The sequence below is a fragment of the Poecilia mexicana genome, unplaced genomic scaffold (assembly GCF_051168715.1).
Source record: "Poecilia mexicana isolate PSO_F unplaced genomic scaffold, ASM5116871v1 scaffold_2, whole genome shotgun sequence".
In the NCBI taxonomy this organism is placed as follows: Eukaryota; Metazoa; Chordata; class Actinopteri; order Cyprinodontiformes; family Poeciliidae; genus Poecilia; species Poecilia mexicana.
Genome location: NW_028263371.1, coordinates 11,343,708 through 11,357,578, shown reverse-complemented (window position 1 = coordinate 11,357,578; position 13,871 = coordinate 11,343,708). Strand labels below are relative to the sequence as shown.

General features: G+C 40.5%; 1 protein-coding gene across 1 annotated transcript; it reads right to left on the bottom strand.

Moving 5' to 3' along the window:
* Positions 1 to 6,048: 6,048 nt before the first annotated feature.
* LOC106933662 (uncharacterized) lies at positions 6,049 to 10,660 on the bottom strand. Its single transcript, XM_015013053.2, has 2 exons — positions 8,479 to 10,660; positions 6,049 to 8,398 (listed from the first exon to the last, which is right to left on the bottom strand). Exons 1-2 carry the CDS (start codon positions 10,411 to 10,413, stop codon positions 7,664 to 7,666), a joined length of 2,670 nt encoding a protein of 889 aa, XP_014868539.2. The 5' UTR covers positions 10,414 to 10,660; the 3' UTR covers positions 6,049 to 7,663.
* Positions 10,661 to 13,871: the final 3,211 nt, after the last annotated feature.

Here is a 13,871-nt window from a genome sequence, read left to right as displayed (position 1 = left end):
CCCAGTGGACCAACACCAGCAGCTGACATGGCACCCAGACCATCACTGACTGTGGGTACTTGACACTGGACTTCTGGCATTTTGGCATTTCCTTCTCCCCAGTCTTCCTCCAGAGTCTGGCACTTTGATTTCCGAATGACATGCAAAGTTTGCTTTCATCCGAAAAAAGTACTTTGGACCACTGAACAACAGTGGTCCAAAGTGCTGCTTCTCTGTAGCCCAGGTCAGGCGCTTCTGCCGCTGTTTCTGGTTCAAAAGTGGCTTGACCTTTGACCTGGGGAATGCGGCACCTGTAGCCCATTTCCTGCACACGCCTCTGCACAGTGGCTCTGGATGTTTCTACTCCAGACTCAGTCCACTGCTTCCCCCAAGGTCTGGAATCGGCCCTTCTCCACAATCTTCCTCAGGGTCCGGTCACCTCTTCTCGTTGTGCAGCGTTTTCTGCCACACTTTTTCCTTCCTACTGACTTTCCACTGAGGTGCCTTGATATAACACTCTGCAAACAGCCGATTCGTTCAGAAATTTCTTTCCGTTTCTCACCCTCTTGCTTGAGGATGTCAGTGATGGCCTTCTGGACAGCAGTCAGGTCAGCAGTCTGACCCATGACTGCGGTTTTGAGTAATGAACCAGGCTGGGAGTTTTTAAAGGCCTCAGGAATCTTTTTCAGGTGTTTAGAGTTACTTTGTTGATTCGGATGATTATTTTTATTGCTCGTTCAGAGAACCTTTTCATAATATTCTAATTTTTTGAGACAGGGATTTTGGGTTTTCATGAGCTGTTTGCCAAAATCATCAAAATTAAAACAATAAAAGACCTGAAATATTTCAGTTGGTGTGCAATGAATCTAAAATATATGACAATTTAATTTTTATCATGACATTATGGAAAATAATGAACTTTATCACAATATTCTAATTTTATGACCAGCACCTGTATATGTAGAAGTTTGAACAAGTCATGTCCAGGATGTGTGGGGTGTTGAATCAGGAACCGGTCTAGATTAAGAACATGACGCTCTGCGTCTGGGACGCCTGTTCTCGAACGAATTGCAAAGAAACACCAAATTCCCAGAGTTTGAGGGGGATTCACAAGTTAATGGCCGCAACTGGAATCAGAGTTTTAAAAAGCAGACTCACACAAACATATCCAGGAAATGGGCTGCGCCGTTTGGGAGTCTTTGCGTTAAAACCAGAGACGACGTCACTCAGGAACCTGGTCAGTGGAGGGTGTCGCTCAAAAAACTCTTTTCAGAAGAAGCTAAAATTAGCATTTTATCTGAAAGGCAAGGCTCTAAATGACTCCACTGAGTAGAAAGTTCCAGAGATACCGAAAGCTGATTCACTGACTGACCGCATTGTGCTTAACTGGTCATCAGACTGGCTTGACCTAAATGCCTTGGAGGATGTGTGACCTGTTGACAAGAGGAAGATGAAACACACCAGACCCGACAACTTAGACAAGCTGACGACTCGCTTTAAACCCATCTGGGCTTCCGTAGCATCTCCTCATAGCCGCAGGATCATCATCTTCATGCTGCTGCGCAACGATACAGTATTCACGCAAAAGAAGCACCAACAAAGTATAAAGTACATAAACGGCACAGTTTCAGCAGGTTGACATTTATGCTACACATCCGTTTTTATTGGTCTTAAGAAATGATATTATCAGAGAAATTGGAAGCATTAACTGTAGGCCATCATCGTCGTCAAGAATAATCTTTTTAATATTTTGTGTCCCTGTAATTACAGGGTTGGAAGTTGTAGGTACATTGTGGTACAGTTGTAAGTACATTGTGAATTAAAACATTTTGAAGTCGCCACATTGATCCTCTTCCAGATGGTCTTTCTGTCATTGTCATCTATAAGATAATCGACCAACGTGTGATTTGGTCTCATGACTCATGGTGAGCAGTTGTCATGGCTGAAATGGTTTGTTTGACAGAGGATATTTGAGTAATATTCATTTTTCCTCAGTCCACCTTTTTGTCTTCTCAGAATCTGTTTGCTGTTCTCTTAAAAGGTGCACAGCCGAGTCTTGACCTCAGAAAAGGTCTTCTGACTTTGTACCGCGCGCTTGTGAAGTGGTTCGGTGTCCCCTGTTTAAAGGGTCGAGTGTTGCTTGCAGAGATTAACTCAGACACACACCTTGCTACTCAGCTTGTGTGTTTGTGTGCTTTAGTTAAGCCAGTTTCTGGCGGTGTCACCTTTGAAGTACACCAGGATATTTGGAGAACAGACCTCAAAGTACCTCACACATTCCTGCCTCACGTGGAATGACAATATTTTTGCACCTGTTCATCTTTTCTTGTGTTTTTTTTTTTTCAAAATTATTTTTGCTTTGTTGGTCACCAGCAAACACAAAGTGTAAGGTTCTCAAAAGTCAAGAAAATAATTGTAGTTCTCTTATCAAGCACTTCAGGTTGGATTTTGTTCTGTTGTATCGAGGAGGAAAGTCAAGAGTTCATATAATACAGTAAAAACAATTTGGATTAAAGCTGTTGTGCCTCTGTTTCCCGGTTCACCACATATGTCTCTTTATCAGAGAACATGATTCAAAGATCTAACTCATTTTGCCGACAAAAATATTTCATTGATGTTTTTGTTTGCAAAGTTTCTTTTTCTGGACAAAAACTAGATGAAAACTGAATGAAAACTCACGCAGAATGATTAGAACTGTGACAAAGATGTAGCTATAGGATTTTCATACAGAATGACACTTGGTTCACAATTTATAAATATAAAAAAATATATTTTGTGCTGCGTCTCTGTCAGCCTTGCATATCGTCACCTTAATAAAATAATGGCTTAAGTTTTTTTTTTGTTTTTTTTGTTTTTTTTTGTTTTTTTTTTTTCCAAAAGATGTTTTAGTCAAAAAAAAAAATTCTGATCATTTTAGCCAAAAAACTACTTTTTTTTATTTGGGTGCAGGTTCTCAATTGGATTTAGCACGTGACTTTGACTGGGCCGTTTCAACACAGGACGTCTTTTTGATCTAAACTGTTCTATTGTCTGTTTGTTTTGGTTTGTTTTCCTGCAGGAAGGTGAACCTCCGGCCAGGTCTATAACTTTTTCTTTCTTTTTTTTTTGTTTTTAGCACCGTTGCCCTGTATAGCTCCAGCTATCTTCCCATTGACTCTGACCAGTTGTCCCTACTGAAGAAAAGCCTTCCCTCAGCATAAATTTCACAGTAGGATTACTGTATTTAAGGTGAACTGCTGTGTTAGTTGGTTTTTTTGTTTGTTTGTTGTTTGTTTGTTTTTGCCAGACAGCATTTTGCATGTGGGCCTGAAAGTTTATTTTGAGTCCTGCCAGACCAGAGCACCTTCTTCCACATATTTGCTGTTTCCTCTTTCCTCTTTTTGTTGGTATTTCGCATTAAATCCTAGTCAAATATAAAGAAGTTTGCATTCAGTCCCAGAGGTACGAATACAAGTCAGTGCATGATTGGATTGCAGTTTAGATGCTAAACTCAGGTAAAGTTGTCGCATCTTTTTCCTGGGTATCATGATTTTCCACTTTGATCCCTGTGTGTCTGCAGCTGTGGTGAGTCATGGGCCAACACCGCTGCGCTGTAAATAAAATATAACAAGCCGACTGCAGAATTAAGTAATAAAAATGAGCGAGCAGAGCGAGGAACAGGAAAGCTCGATGACAGGACGGACAACAGGGGCTGGAATTAGGAAGGCTGGTGAACTGGGAACAATGGAAAAACCGGATAGATCATCAGCTAGGAAGCAGCTGAGGGGAAGTAGATGGAGCTGCAGAGAAGGAGGAGGGGCGGCAGGAAGGCTCATTCTTTTCAGAGACAAGAGATGCGGCTCAAACAGAACAGACAGGACATTTCAATCTGCACATAATAGCCCTGACTTCACTTCTGGAGATAAAAAATGTGATATATGCCTCTTTAGTAACATCTAGTGGCAAAGGCAGTAAGACACAAATCTACACCTTGACCTGCATTTCTGCTTCAAGCCGAATGTGGCTGGATGCATTTTCCCTTCCTGCTTATACTGCCCCACCCCCCCACCCCCATCAACAATTTCCGGCCCCCCACCAGAGAAGGGAAAAGTTATGTGGCCCTCACAGGAAAAAGTTTGGGGACCACTGCATTAGTGTATGAGCTAAAATTAGCCGAAATGCTAATGCTGTCCTAAACGATGTCAGAGGCACGTGGGGTATAACTAGCATGTTGTCTTACTTTGACTTGCTCCATTCAGTATGCTAAACATAGTTAAGAAATAAAAAGCTAACATGCTCATTTAAGGGAAAAGGCTAATGCGCTGCCTTGCTATGGCAGGCCAAAAGAAATTAAAATGATACCATTACTCTCCTACCTATCCTGGCACAGCTAACTTTTTCTGCTAAAAGGCAATTTTGCACAAATATAATGAACAGTTAGAATTGAACAAAAAATTGTGACAATTTGTATTGATTTTGTCTGGGTAGATCAATATTTATCAGTGAAAATGATGCAACTCCAATAAAATACAAATTAGCAAAATGTCTACTAATTCTTAAAATGTATTTACTTGATAACATTAGCTAAACTGCAACAGATTTTTAGATTGTTTTACAGAAATTAGATAATTTAATCAACTAAATGGGTTCAAGATGACACACTTTAACATAATCATCTTCTTTATTATTATTATTACGTATAGAATCTCTGCACATATCAGCATCGTTGAAGAACAAGATTACCAAAACAATCTTCCTTCACAAAAACTACATTTCCAGCTCTTCAGCCTGTTATAGAGACAAAACACTCACTTCTATCGGCCGTGTAGATTAGCATTAACGTGAATGTAAATGTACGCATTTGTGGTCCAAAATGGTGAAGAAGCATCTTGAGGAAAAGCCCACTCATGTGCAGCGTGAACATGTGAACTCAACACAATTAAAGCGCCGACCTTCTGCCCGGTTGGCGACAGCCGTCACCAGCTCAGCATCGTCTGAGGCAGCAGATCAGCAGCTTGACAAATCATCTGATCATTTCTCTCCCGAGTGCACCTTGTTTCAGAAAAGGTTTGGACAGGTACGCGCTGTCCACCATGTTGCGTCATTTCCATTCCCCCCTCCAACACCTTTGCAAGTGTTTGGGAAGACAAGGATCAGTTTTACTTTTTTAAACAAACTGCTTTGTTTTGTTGAGGAAGCAGGAGCTGCAGCTTTGCCCTGCTACATGGAGAAACTGTCGTAGTGTATCAGAATATTTGTATATTTATATTTATAGACGTCAATGACTTTGTTTCTCCATCTGTTGTTGAATTTCTTTAGATCGGGACACAACGTGCTGCTTTTTTTTTTTAATCATTTAGCCCACTTCGTGTTGTCAGATAGGCTCTCTTTGTAAAAAAAAAAACAAAAAAAAAAAAAACAGATTCGGCTACAAATAATATCGCTCCTGTTCAAAATATTTCTGCAGCACAGACTGTTAAGAGCAGCTCAGCAGTGACAAGCATTCACAGGCTGTGACAAGAGACTACTTAACAACCGATGAACAGCTGGCGGGGAGTGAGGAGTTGTTTGATGTGTGGAGAGGTGGCTGTGTGCTACGAGGCTCTCAGATGTGGAGAAAATTTACTTAAAATGCAAATAAAGTCCTTATGTTACGCATCACTTGGCAACAGATCCAAGCGAGTGGGAGTTCGATCGAAGGGGCTCCTGCCTCAGTTCTTGAGAAAGTTTTATTCGTTTATCTTTGTGTAAAAATCCACTTGTGGCCGACTTGGGTTTGATTCCTGTTTAGAGTCAACGAACTGTTCAGTAACGGCCACAAAAATGTTCAGATGAAAAAAAAACAAACAGCTTTTAAACATTGATGTTCTGAAGAAATATTCATATTTAAAACTGAATTATATTTTAACCTTTTTGACATCGCTGTAACTTCAGTTGCATGTTTTTATGTTTACAGTTGCTGGTCTTGATGATAATATGCGATCAATTTGGAATAAACTACACTCTTTAGTGACTATTTAGTAAACTGATCAGAAAAGAAGCACAGCAAGGAGAATGTTTTCATTGTAATTTTTATTAGTTGTGGGACGAACAGCATTGAAGCTGTGGCTGTTTCCACGAAGCATAGAGGGTGACTGGTTGGCCTTAAAACAAGTGAATATTTTATTATAATCTGCAGGCTAAACTGAAGCGAGGAGAGCAAAGGAGAAGATGCCAGCTTTTTATTTAAGTGCAGTGATGCTGTGATCAACGATTATCTTAAGGTTCAGATGAAAGAGAAGCAGAATGCAGAGTTTAATATGTAGAGCAACCAATGCCCTGTCACAGCAGTAAATGATCCATTTTTAGATTTAGTGCTTACAGGAAGCAAAAAATGCAACAGTGTCAATCTAAAAAGTCAACAAACCTTGAAAATGAGAAATGTTCTGCACACAAACAGGCAGCATCATAACACATTTGCTGTGGAAACAGAAACACACCAAACATGATCATTATTGGTAGAAAGACAGAAAAGGAAATACACAAATAAAACCAAAAACATATCAGTGCATTAAAATAAAAAGGTCATATCTGTAACGTCACAATATGTTTGAGTCCAGTTGACAGACTTTCAAACTGCACACACGTCTATGTTGGGTTGTAGTGTTGTAAAATGGTTTGCGATTTTTAACACGCTGAGTTAAATCATGATAATAATGACTGACTCCAAACAGACATTTTGCTCTTTTATTTGTTTTTGCTGCCATCAAATACTCAACAGCAGTTAAACATTTCCTTTGAGCTTAGAAATCAACCAAAATGCACACAATACACTAAATGTAAAATATAAACCCAGTAAGGCAATATGTTAATTGGTTGATTTTTTTATTTTTTATTTTTTTGCATTGTAGCGATACAAAAACTGCTATACTGTTGTAAAGCCCAACTTAAATGTTCTCATATTTGTAAGGATGAGTAGTGCACAAAGACTTTATAAAATTTACTCTGATCTGTACCTTCAGTCTTTGTTTAGCACTTAAGATTGTATTTAAAAATAGTGTCTCAGCTGTAACGCGGGATAATTATTACACACAATGTTAGTGAAAATATTAGACTGAAATGAAAGCAAATGTGACAAGATGTCAAATCCTAAATACAAAAAATACTAGTTTTTCTACAAACACCTTTTCACTCAAACATTTGAAAACCAAAATAAAAAGTTGAACAAAGTCTTGATATTGTCAATATCTGACCAATTTAAGTGTTGATTCATTAAGTTTGATTTCCTACTTCACCAGGTTTCAGTTCTTTAAAGTTATTGTAACATAATAAAATACTACAAACAATGTAACCCCTCTGTAATGTAAAAGCTACACAGCAAACAACAAAATAAAAACAAACTACCACTAACAGTAGATTACCTTAACACTTGCTAGGCAGTGTTTTGAATCTTTACAGGTTTATATTGCTTCTTTTTTAAAGGATACCCTTGGATTTACAAAGGCAAACAAATGTCTTTTGAGTTTTGGAAACTCAAAATTATATTGTATTATCGTCAAACTGATACGATGCATCATCCTTACAGATATATCTCACTATTAGCATGTCAGCGGTAAGATGAACTAGACTGTTTTTATCATTTTAATACACGTTCTAGACACCAGTGTTCAACTCACCAGTTTGTTAAATCCTTTCCTTAAATGTCAATAAGGTCAATCTAGCCATGTCACCCTTTATAACTGTAAATCTTAATGCAATGGTGCATGCTGTCGGACACGGCTAGTTGCCCATCTGGTAATAAGGTCAGGCCACGCGGGCTGCTCAATCCCTGGCGTACGATGGGCCAGCCAACGCCTTGAGCAGGGTACAGCACAATTCTGTGCTGCTCTCCCCAGTCTGCGACTAAGATATTGCCGTCTTTATCGATGCATATACCCCAGGGACATGTGAGGACTGGTCCCATGCCAGCACATACACCAAGAACTCTCACTGTGTTCCAGCTTGGCTCCAGGACTTTGATGCAAGGCACTCGTCCCGTTTCATTGCCCCTTTCGGACACTGCTACCATGCCCGAGCTCAGGCAGGTTGCCACCAAGTAAGGCCTGTGGAATCCGGTCACCACTGTGCGTTCGAGCCTGGAACCCGTTTTAGGGTCAAGCTTCAGGGCGATGAGGGTGCCTTTTCTGATATCAGCTACCAAGAATTCATCTAGTCTGGTTACAGCCACCCCTCGGGGAGCTTCTAGCTCATCCTTTGCAGAGCCCAACGTAGATCCTCCAAAGGTTTGAAGCAGGCGACCGTGTCGGCTGAACACAAGCAAAGCTCTTTCTGCAGCACAGCTTAAGGCGATTAGACCCTTGGCATTGACGGCAATGTCAAAGTAGTTACGGCATCTTCTGGAGGAGCCACTGATGTTTGGGGAACTTACTTGCTGAAGGACATTCCCCTGAGGGTCAGTCACCTGTTTGAAAATGTACATTCAGTTAAATCTTAAAAAGCAGACAGTATATTGATGCTTAAGAGGATAGAAAGAAGACAAACCTGGACACGTGCATTTCCGCAGTCAACTATAAAGAGCTGCCCCTGTGGTGTGGCATGGATACCACTTGGCAGGGTAAGATCAGCCCGGCCTGAACCTTGCCTCCCAAACTGCCCCATGAGATGAACACCACTTGCGGTGAACTCCATAAGCAACGGATCGACCTCTTCCTCCAACTCTACCAGGGCTGGTTCTCCTCTTTCCTCTCTGCCTCTCTTGTGTTCTTGAGAGGAACCATCTATGACTGACATCGACAAAGACCTGGCCACAGGGACTTGTCTTAACCCAGTTGTGGATTTCTTAGACTGTGGCAAGATGCTATGACCAACATGATTAGGGTATGAGAGGATCTGACCTCTGTCAAATCCTCTACTTAGAGGTGGTGAAGCCGAGGTGGAGCTCAACACGGAGCTGAAGTTGCCACTTCTATCTTTGCATAATTCTTGCTTATTTGCGCCGCTACTAATCAACGGCCTTGTCTTGTGTGTTAAATCCACTGCCGACTTGGACAGGTGAAAACTGTGATTCAAAGAGCCTTTGTTCAAACTGAAGTCGTGTGACGGGCTAACGATAAAGGTATAGGTGGAGTCAAGGCTGTCTGCTGGAGATGGCGCACGTCCAGAGTCACCTAACGTCCCCAGAGAGTGTTCATCAGAAGACTGGCTAAGACGAGAGTGTGATCTCACTTTGGAGGTAATGTCTACGCAGCTTTGACTCACCAAATGATCTCTTGGAGCCATCCTAGGAGATGTTGATGTACTACTAGCATAATGCGAAGGTCTGTTATTCGAATCAAGGCTTCTTTTTCCTTTGTCTACCCCATTGCTGTCTAGACTCAAGCAACGACTCATCTTGGCAGATTCCTGTCTTCGCTCAGGGGAAGGAGATGCTTTTCTACTAGTGGCCACAGAAAGCATCTTTCTCTGATTAGAGGGTGAGTAATATTTTCCAGCATTGCTCATCGTGCATACCATGTCCTTTGCTTTGATATCCTTATTTTTAGCAGAAGGCACAGCCAAATATACATTCTCCCCTTGTTGCTCAAAGCAACTTTTATCCATCTCATCAACTTGGGATGCTTCCCAGTCAAACTGTTCACATTTCGGCAGCCAGTGGTTTATCTTTGCAGAAGAAAGCTTCTGCTCTTCCTCTGACTCTACGTCACCACGGTTTAAGAGGTTGATCCTTTGGACCGTCCTGCCTGTCGGTGATGTCCAACCCTGTCCTTGCGTGTTTTTTGTCCTTTTAGAACTTTGTTGGTTTAGGTCTTCACAATGCATCTCCTGTGAATGCAAGGCACACAGCTTTCCATTTGGCCCACAGCCTCCAACTTTCAGACACAGACATTGCTCTTCCACTCGAATGTCTCCGAAAGTTACCGCATTAGGCTGGGAGCTTGGTTTGAAGTTTACTTTTGTAAGAGAAACAGAGATTTCCCAGGGCTGCAGGAACTCTGAAATCTCCTCTAGTAAGAGGTTTTTGTTTGGTCCCTTCTCAGATAGAACAGAGTGATCCATTGTCTGGAGTCGTTGTTGAAACTGAACCAACTTCTCAAGCCTTTGCTCCATCAGAGACTGACTCACCCTGGCGGCCGCCATGTTTTCCCTCTCAACCTGTTCCAAACGCTGCTGAGCATCCCGATGGTCCTGCTCCACCCTCTCCAGCAGACGCTTCTCTTCTCTACGTGCTCCGAGGATCGCCCGTTCTACGCCCCGCTTAACCGTCTCAATCTCAGTTGCATGACGAAGCTGTATCTGACGTAACTCCTCCCTGGCCTGGGCGAGGTCGCTCTGAGCCTGGATCGCCCAGCAGGGAAGTGAATGATGTGGAGAAGAAGACGAAGGACCATCTGACTCAGAATCTGGACTGTTGGGGTCTGGACCGTTGGCTTGGATGGAAGAGGTTGAACTGCTATCGAGAGGGGTTCCCACAAACATCTTGGAAGGATGGTAGACTTTGTTCTCGATATCTGGAAAAAGAAAGTGAAGAATTATTATAAATACAGAAGATATTACAGAAAAATGGTTATGAAACAAGAAAGGGACACTTTTTTACCCAAGTACTTCATTGTACTTGGGCCCGATTCATTGGGCGAATCATCAATCTCACATTATTCATTTACATATATAACAATTTGATGACAATGATGCCAGTATTTTAGTCCAGTAGTTCCCAAATGCACAAAAAGCAAAATTGCATAACTTAATCAGACATAACATTGAAACATACGGGGACACTCCTCAGTCTGCAGCAACACAGTCTCACACACAACAAACTGTGACGCACACGGTGGTTTTCGACATTGTACTGTCAGAACCAATACAGCTTTAAGCTCATCTGTTGTATTCAAGCCTCACTTCCCAAGTGCATCAATAAGCCAGATACAGACCAATCCGTGGTAAAAACACTCAAGAAAACGTTTTTTTGTTTGCAAGTATTTCTTTTTTTGCGTGCGTGTTCTTTGTTAAAAAATCTAGCGTTGACTCTGTCGTGTCGTTTTAAACATTTGATGTTTCAATAATTTTAAAACCTGACAAAAGCCTGCTACGGGGACAGACTGTTAATCTTTTATTTTTGCAGTGACTGTGGAAAAGATCAAGCGACGGGCAAGAAAAGGTTTGAATCCAACACTGAGAATTCGACTTGTGTTTAAAGCCATGATAGAAAAGGAATCCGGAGAGGGCAAGAGTAGGAGGAACTGAGTGTCAACAGCACTTCTCGGCTCCCCGGTGCTGAGAGTAGATTTTACTTTGATATTTTATTCATGAAGTGAATAAAGTGATGCAGAGAAACAGTAGTCAAAGTTAGTCCTTCTCTATAATAAATATGAAGGAGCATTTTTTTTTTACCTAGGACCAGATAGGAAAGGTATCAAATGGTTTAATGTTTAAGCTGCTGTTGTATTTTATCCTGTTTTGCCATGAATATTGGCGTGTAAAAAAAACGTTGGTCTAAATGTGAAGATATGATGTGCATTTTGTGGAACATCATGTCCTGTCATTAAATGATTCGCCCTCATTTTTACAGTGCACACCCTTAAAATGTGAATTTATAGTGTTTAGGATGGGAAACGACACTTTTCCTGTTTGATCACTGCGGTGACATTCGCATTATCCAACAGATATCTACAGCAGCCTGCTTTAGATGGAGACGCTACAGTATAAAATGCCTAGAAGCCGAGACTATGCATTACTTACTTAAAGCTTTGAAATACAATTCAGATAAGCAACAACGTGGTAATGTACGAGGAATGACTACAAGTAGGCTGTTTCAGCGTGAACCGTAACAATAGACCCAAATTTAACACAACTTTCCAGAAGTATATTAACGGTAAAGAATACTAAAAACAATTATGTAAAATTCCAAAAAGTGTCAACACAGAAATAAAAATAAATGATATTTTACAGAGCATCTAGCTTTTTTATTTTCATAGTTTGCTTCTGATTGGCCTTGTAGAAGTGAAAAGTTTTCTTTAAGGGGTTGAGCAAAGCATCGTTTTTGTTTTTAATGTTGGTGTGAGAAAGACGAGGTGAATTCACAAAATGTAACTTATTATTCAGCTGAAATGGCCTCCTATGTCCCTGGGCTTTCACATTAACAATTGAACATTTTTGAAAGATGCTCATTTAAATTGAGCTTTTAATAGTCAAGTTTAGGTTTTCTTGACAAATGTATCCCACTCCATGCCTTGTACCACTGTGTATTAAATATCTGCAATGAGAGGATGGATTTTGTTAGCTTCCTGCATCACTGGCACAGGCAACTTGTAGATTATTTATGTTGACAGGAGCAACCGAGGCACTGGGTCAGTACTGGTCCTTTGTCATCAGGTTCCTGATCATATTGCAAAACTACATTATGCATCAGAGGGATCCAGTTTCACATCATATGACCCACATTTGAAAGAGCAGAAGAAATACTGCTAAAAAAAATTAAAATAAAAAAGCAAAATGTAATGAGATTATTTGTGTTCAAAAATAAATTTTCTGCAACTTAATGTAATACTTTTACCTTAAATAAAGACATTAAAAACTGAACAATAAAAAAGTAGCTTTCTTTTACGTTCATATAAATAAGAGGGAAAAGAACAACACAAAACCCCGAATCCATCACTTTGCCTTACCCGTCGTCACGGTGCTGCGGTGATCCTCCGCTCTTCTTCACCACATCGCTCACCCACTTCACTTTTACCACCAACCTCTCCCCCCTTACCCCTCGCTGCAGTTTTTACTTCTTGTTGGCTGTTGCTAGGATACTGCCAAGCTGACTCCAGTTTCCTCTGTGTGCAAACTCCGAAACATGTGCATTCACTCTTGACATTTGTCTTGCCATCAGAGCTGTGTACTTTGCAATTTACTCCGTCTAAAGTGTTTTAGCTGCGCATTTAGAGTGATTAATGCCAACCTAATGCAAGCAGCCGTCTGGGTGTCGCTGGCGTGAAATAGTGGATCAGTTTCCCTCTTTCCCCCCCACCCCTAGATATAGGCGTAAAGATTAACATTAGCAAATGACATTAGCACCAACGTTGAGGTGTCTAAGAAGTAGAGTCTTGGTAAACGTTTCATGAGTCTGGGATCGTTCCTCCTGCATGGACTGAATATGCAGGCGTGACTCTGGTCATAATGATTCCCATTGTATGGTGGTGCAAGTGTTCATAGTCAAGCTAGCAGCTAAAACCAGCAAAATAGTTCTGTGCAGAAGTTTTAACTTCTTCTCATTCCTTTCAGAAAGACAAACATTTTAAAGTGGCTTTCTGAGCGTCTTGGGTTTTATTATCCCAGCCTGACCAAGACGAAACATGATACGGCTTGTGACCGAGAAAAGGAAACAAAAAGATGGAAAAGTGGAGGACAAAAAGAGGCATCAGCATGTGACCAGGTTCTAAATATCTTATGTTTAGGAAATGGAAACAAAAATGTATATCAATTTTGAATCGATTTCAGGTAAAAAAAAAATAAAATAAATTAAAAAAAAAGGAACAAACTATTGTTTGGCATTTGCAGCAGGTATCCATTCATAGCGTTTAAAGATCCAATTAAAATAGGTCATTTTTCACAGTATTATATGAAAACAACAGTTAGCTCTTCTTTTGGTCGTTTTATTCTGAAACTCTATCCACTTTGAGAACTTTCCTACATGCTTCGACTGCTGATGATTTAAAGCGATTTTTGATAACATGTACAAACTCTACTGAGGAAATGCAGGTACATTACTCCAGTGAATAAAACTCCAGAGCGGGAAACTGGTTCCTACTTATTTTAGGCTTAATCTGCCAGCATATGATAATTTTTCATAAGAATTAAGTGAGATTAAAAAAAAAAACATATCTGTACTAGAACAAATGGAAACATTGTTCCATTACTACAAAATCCTGGGAAAAAGTACAAAGAAATTT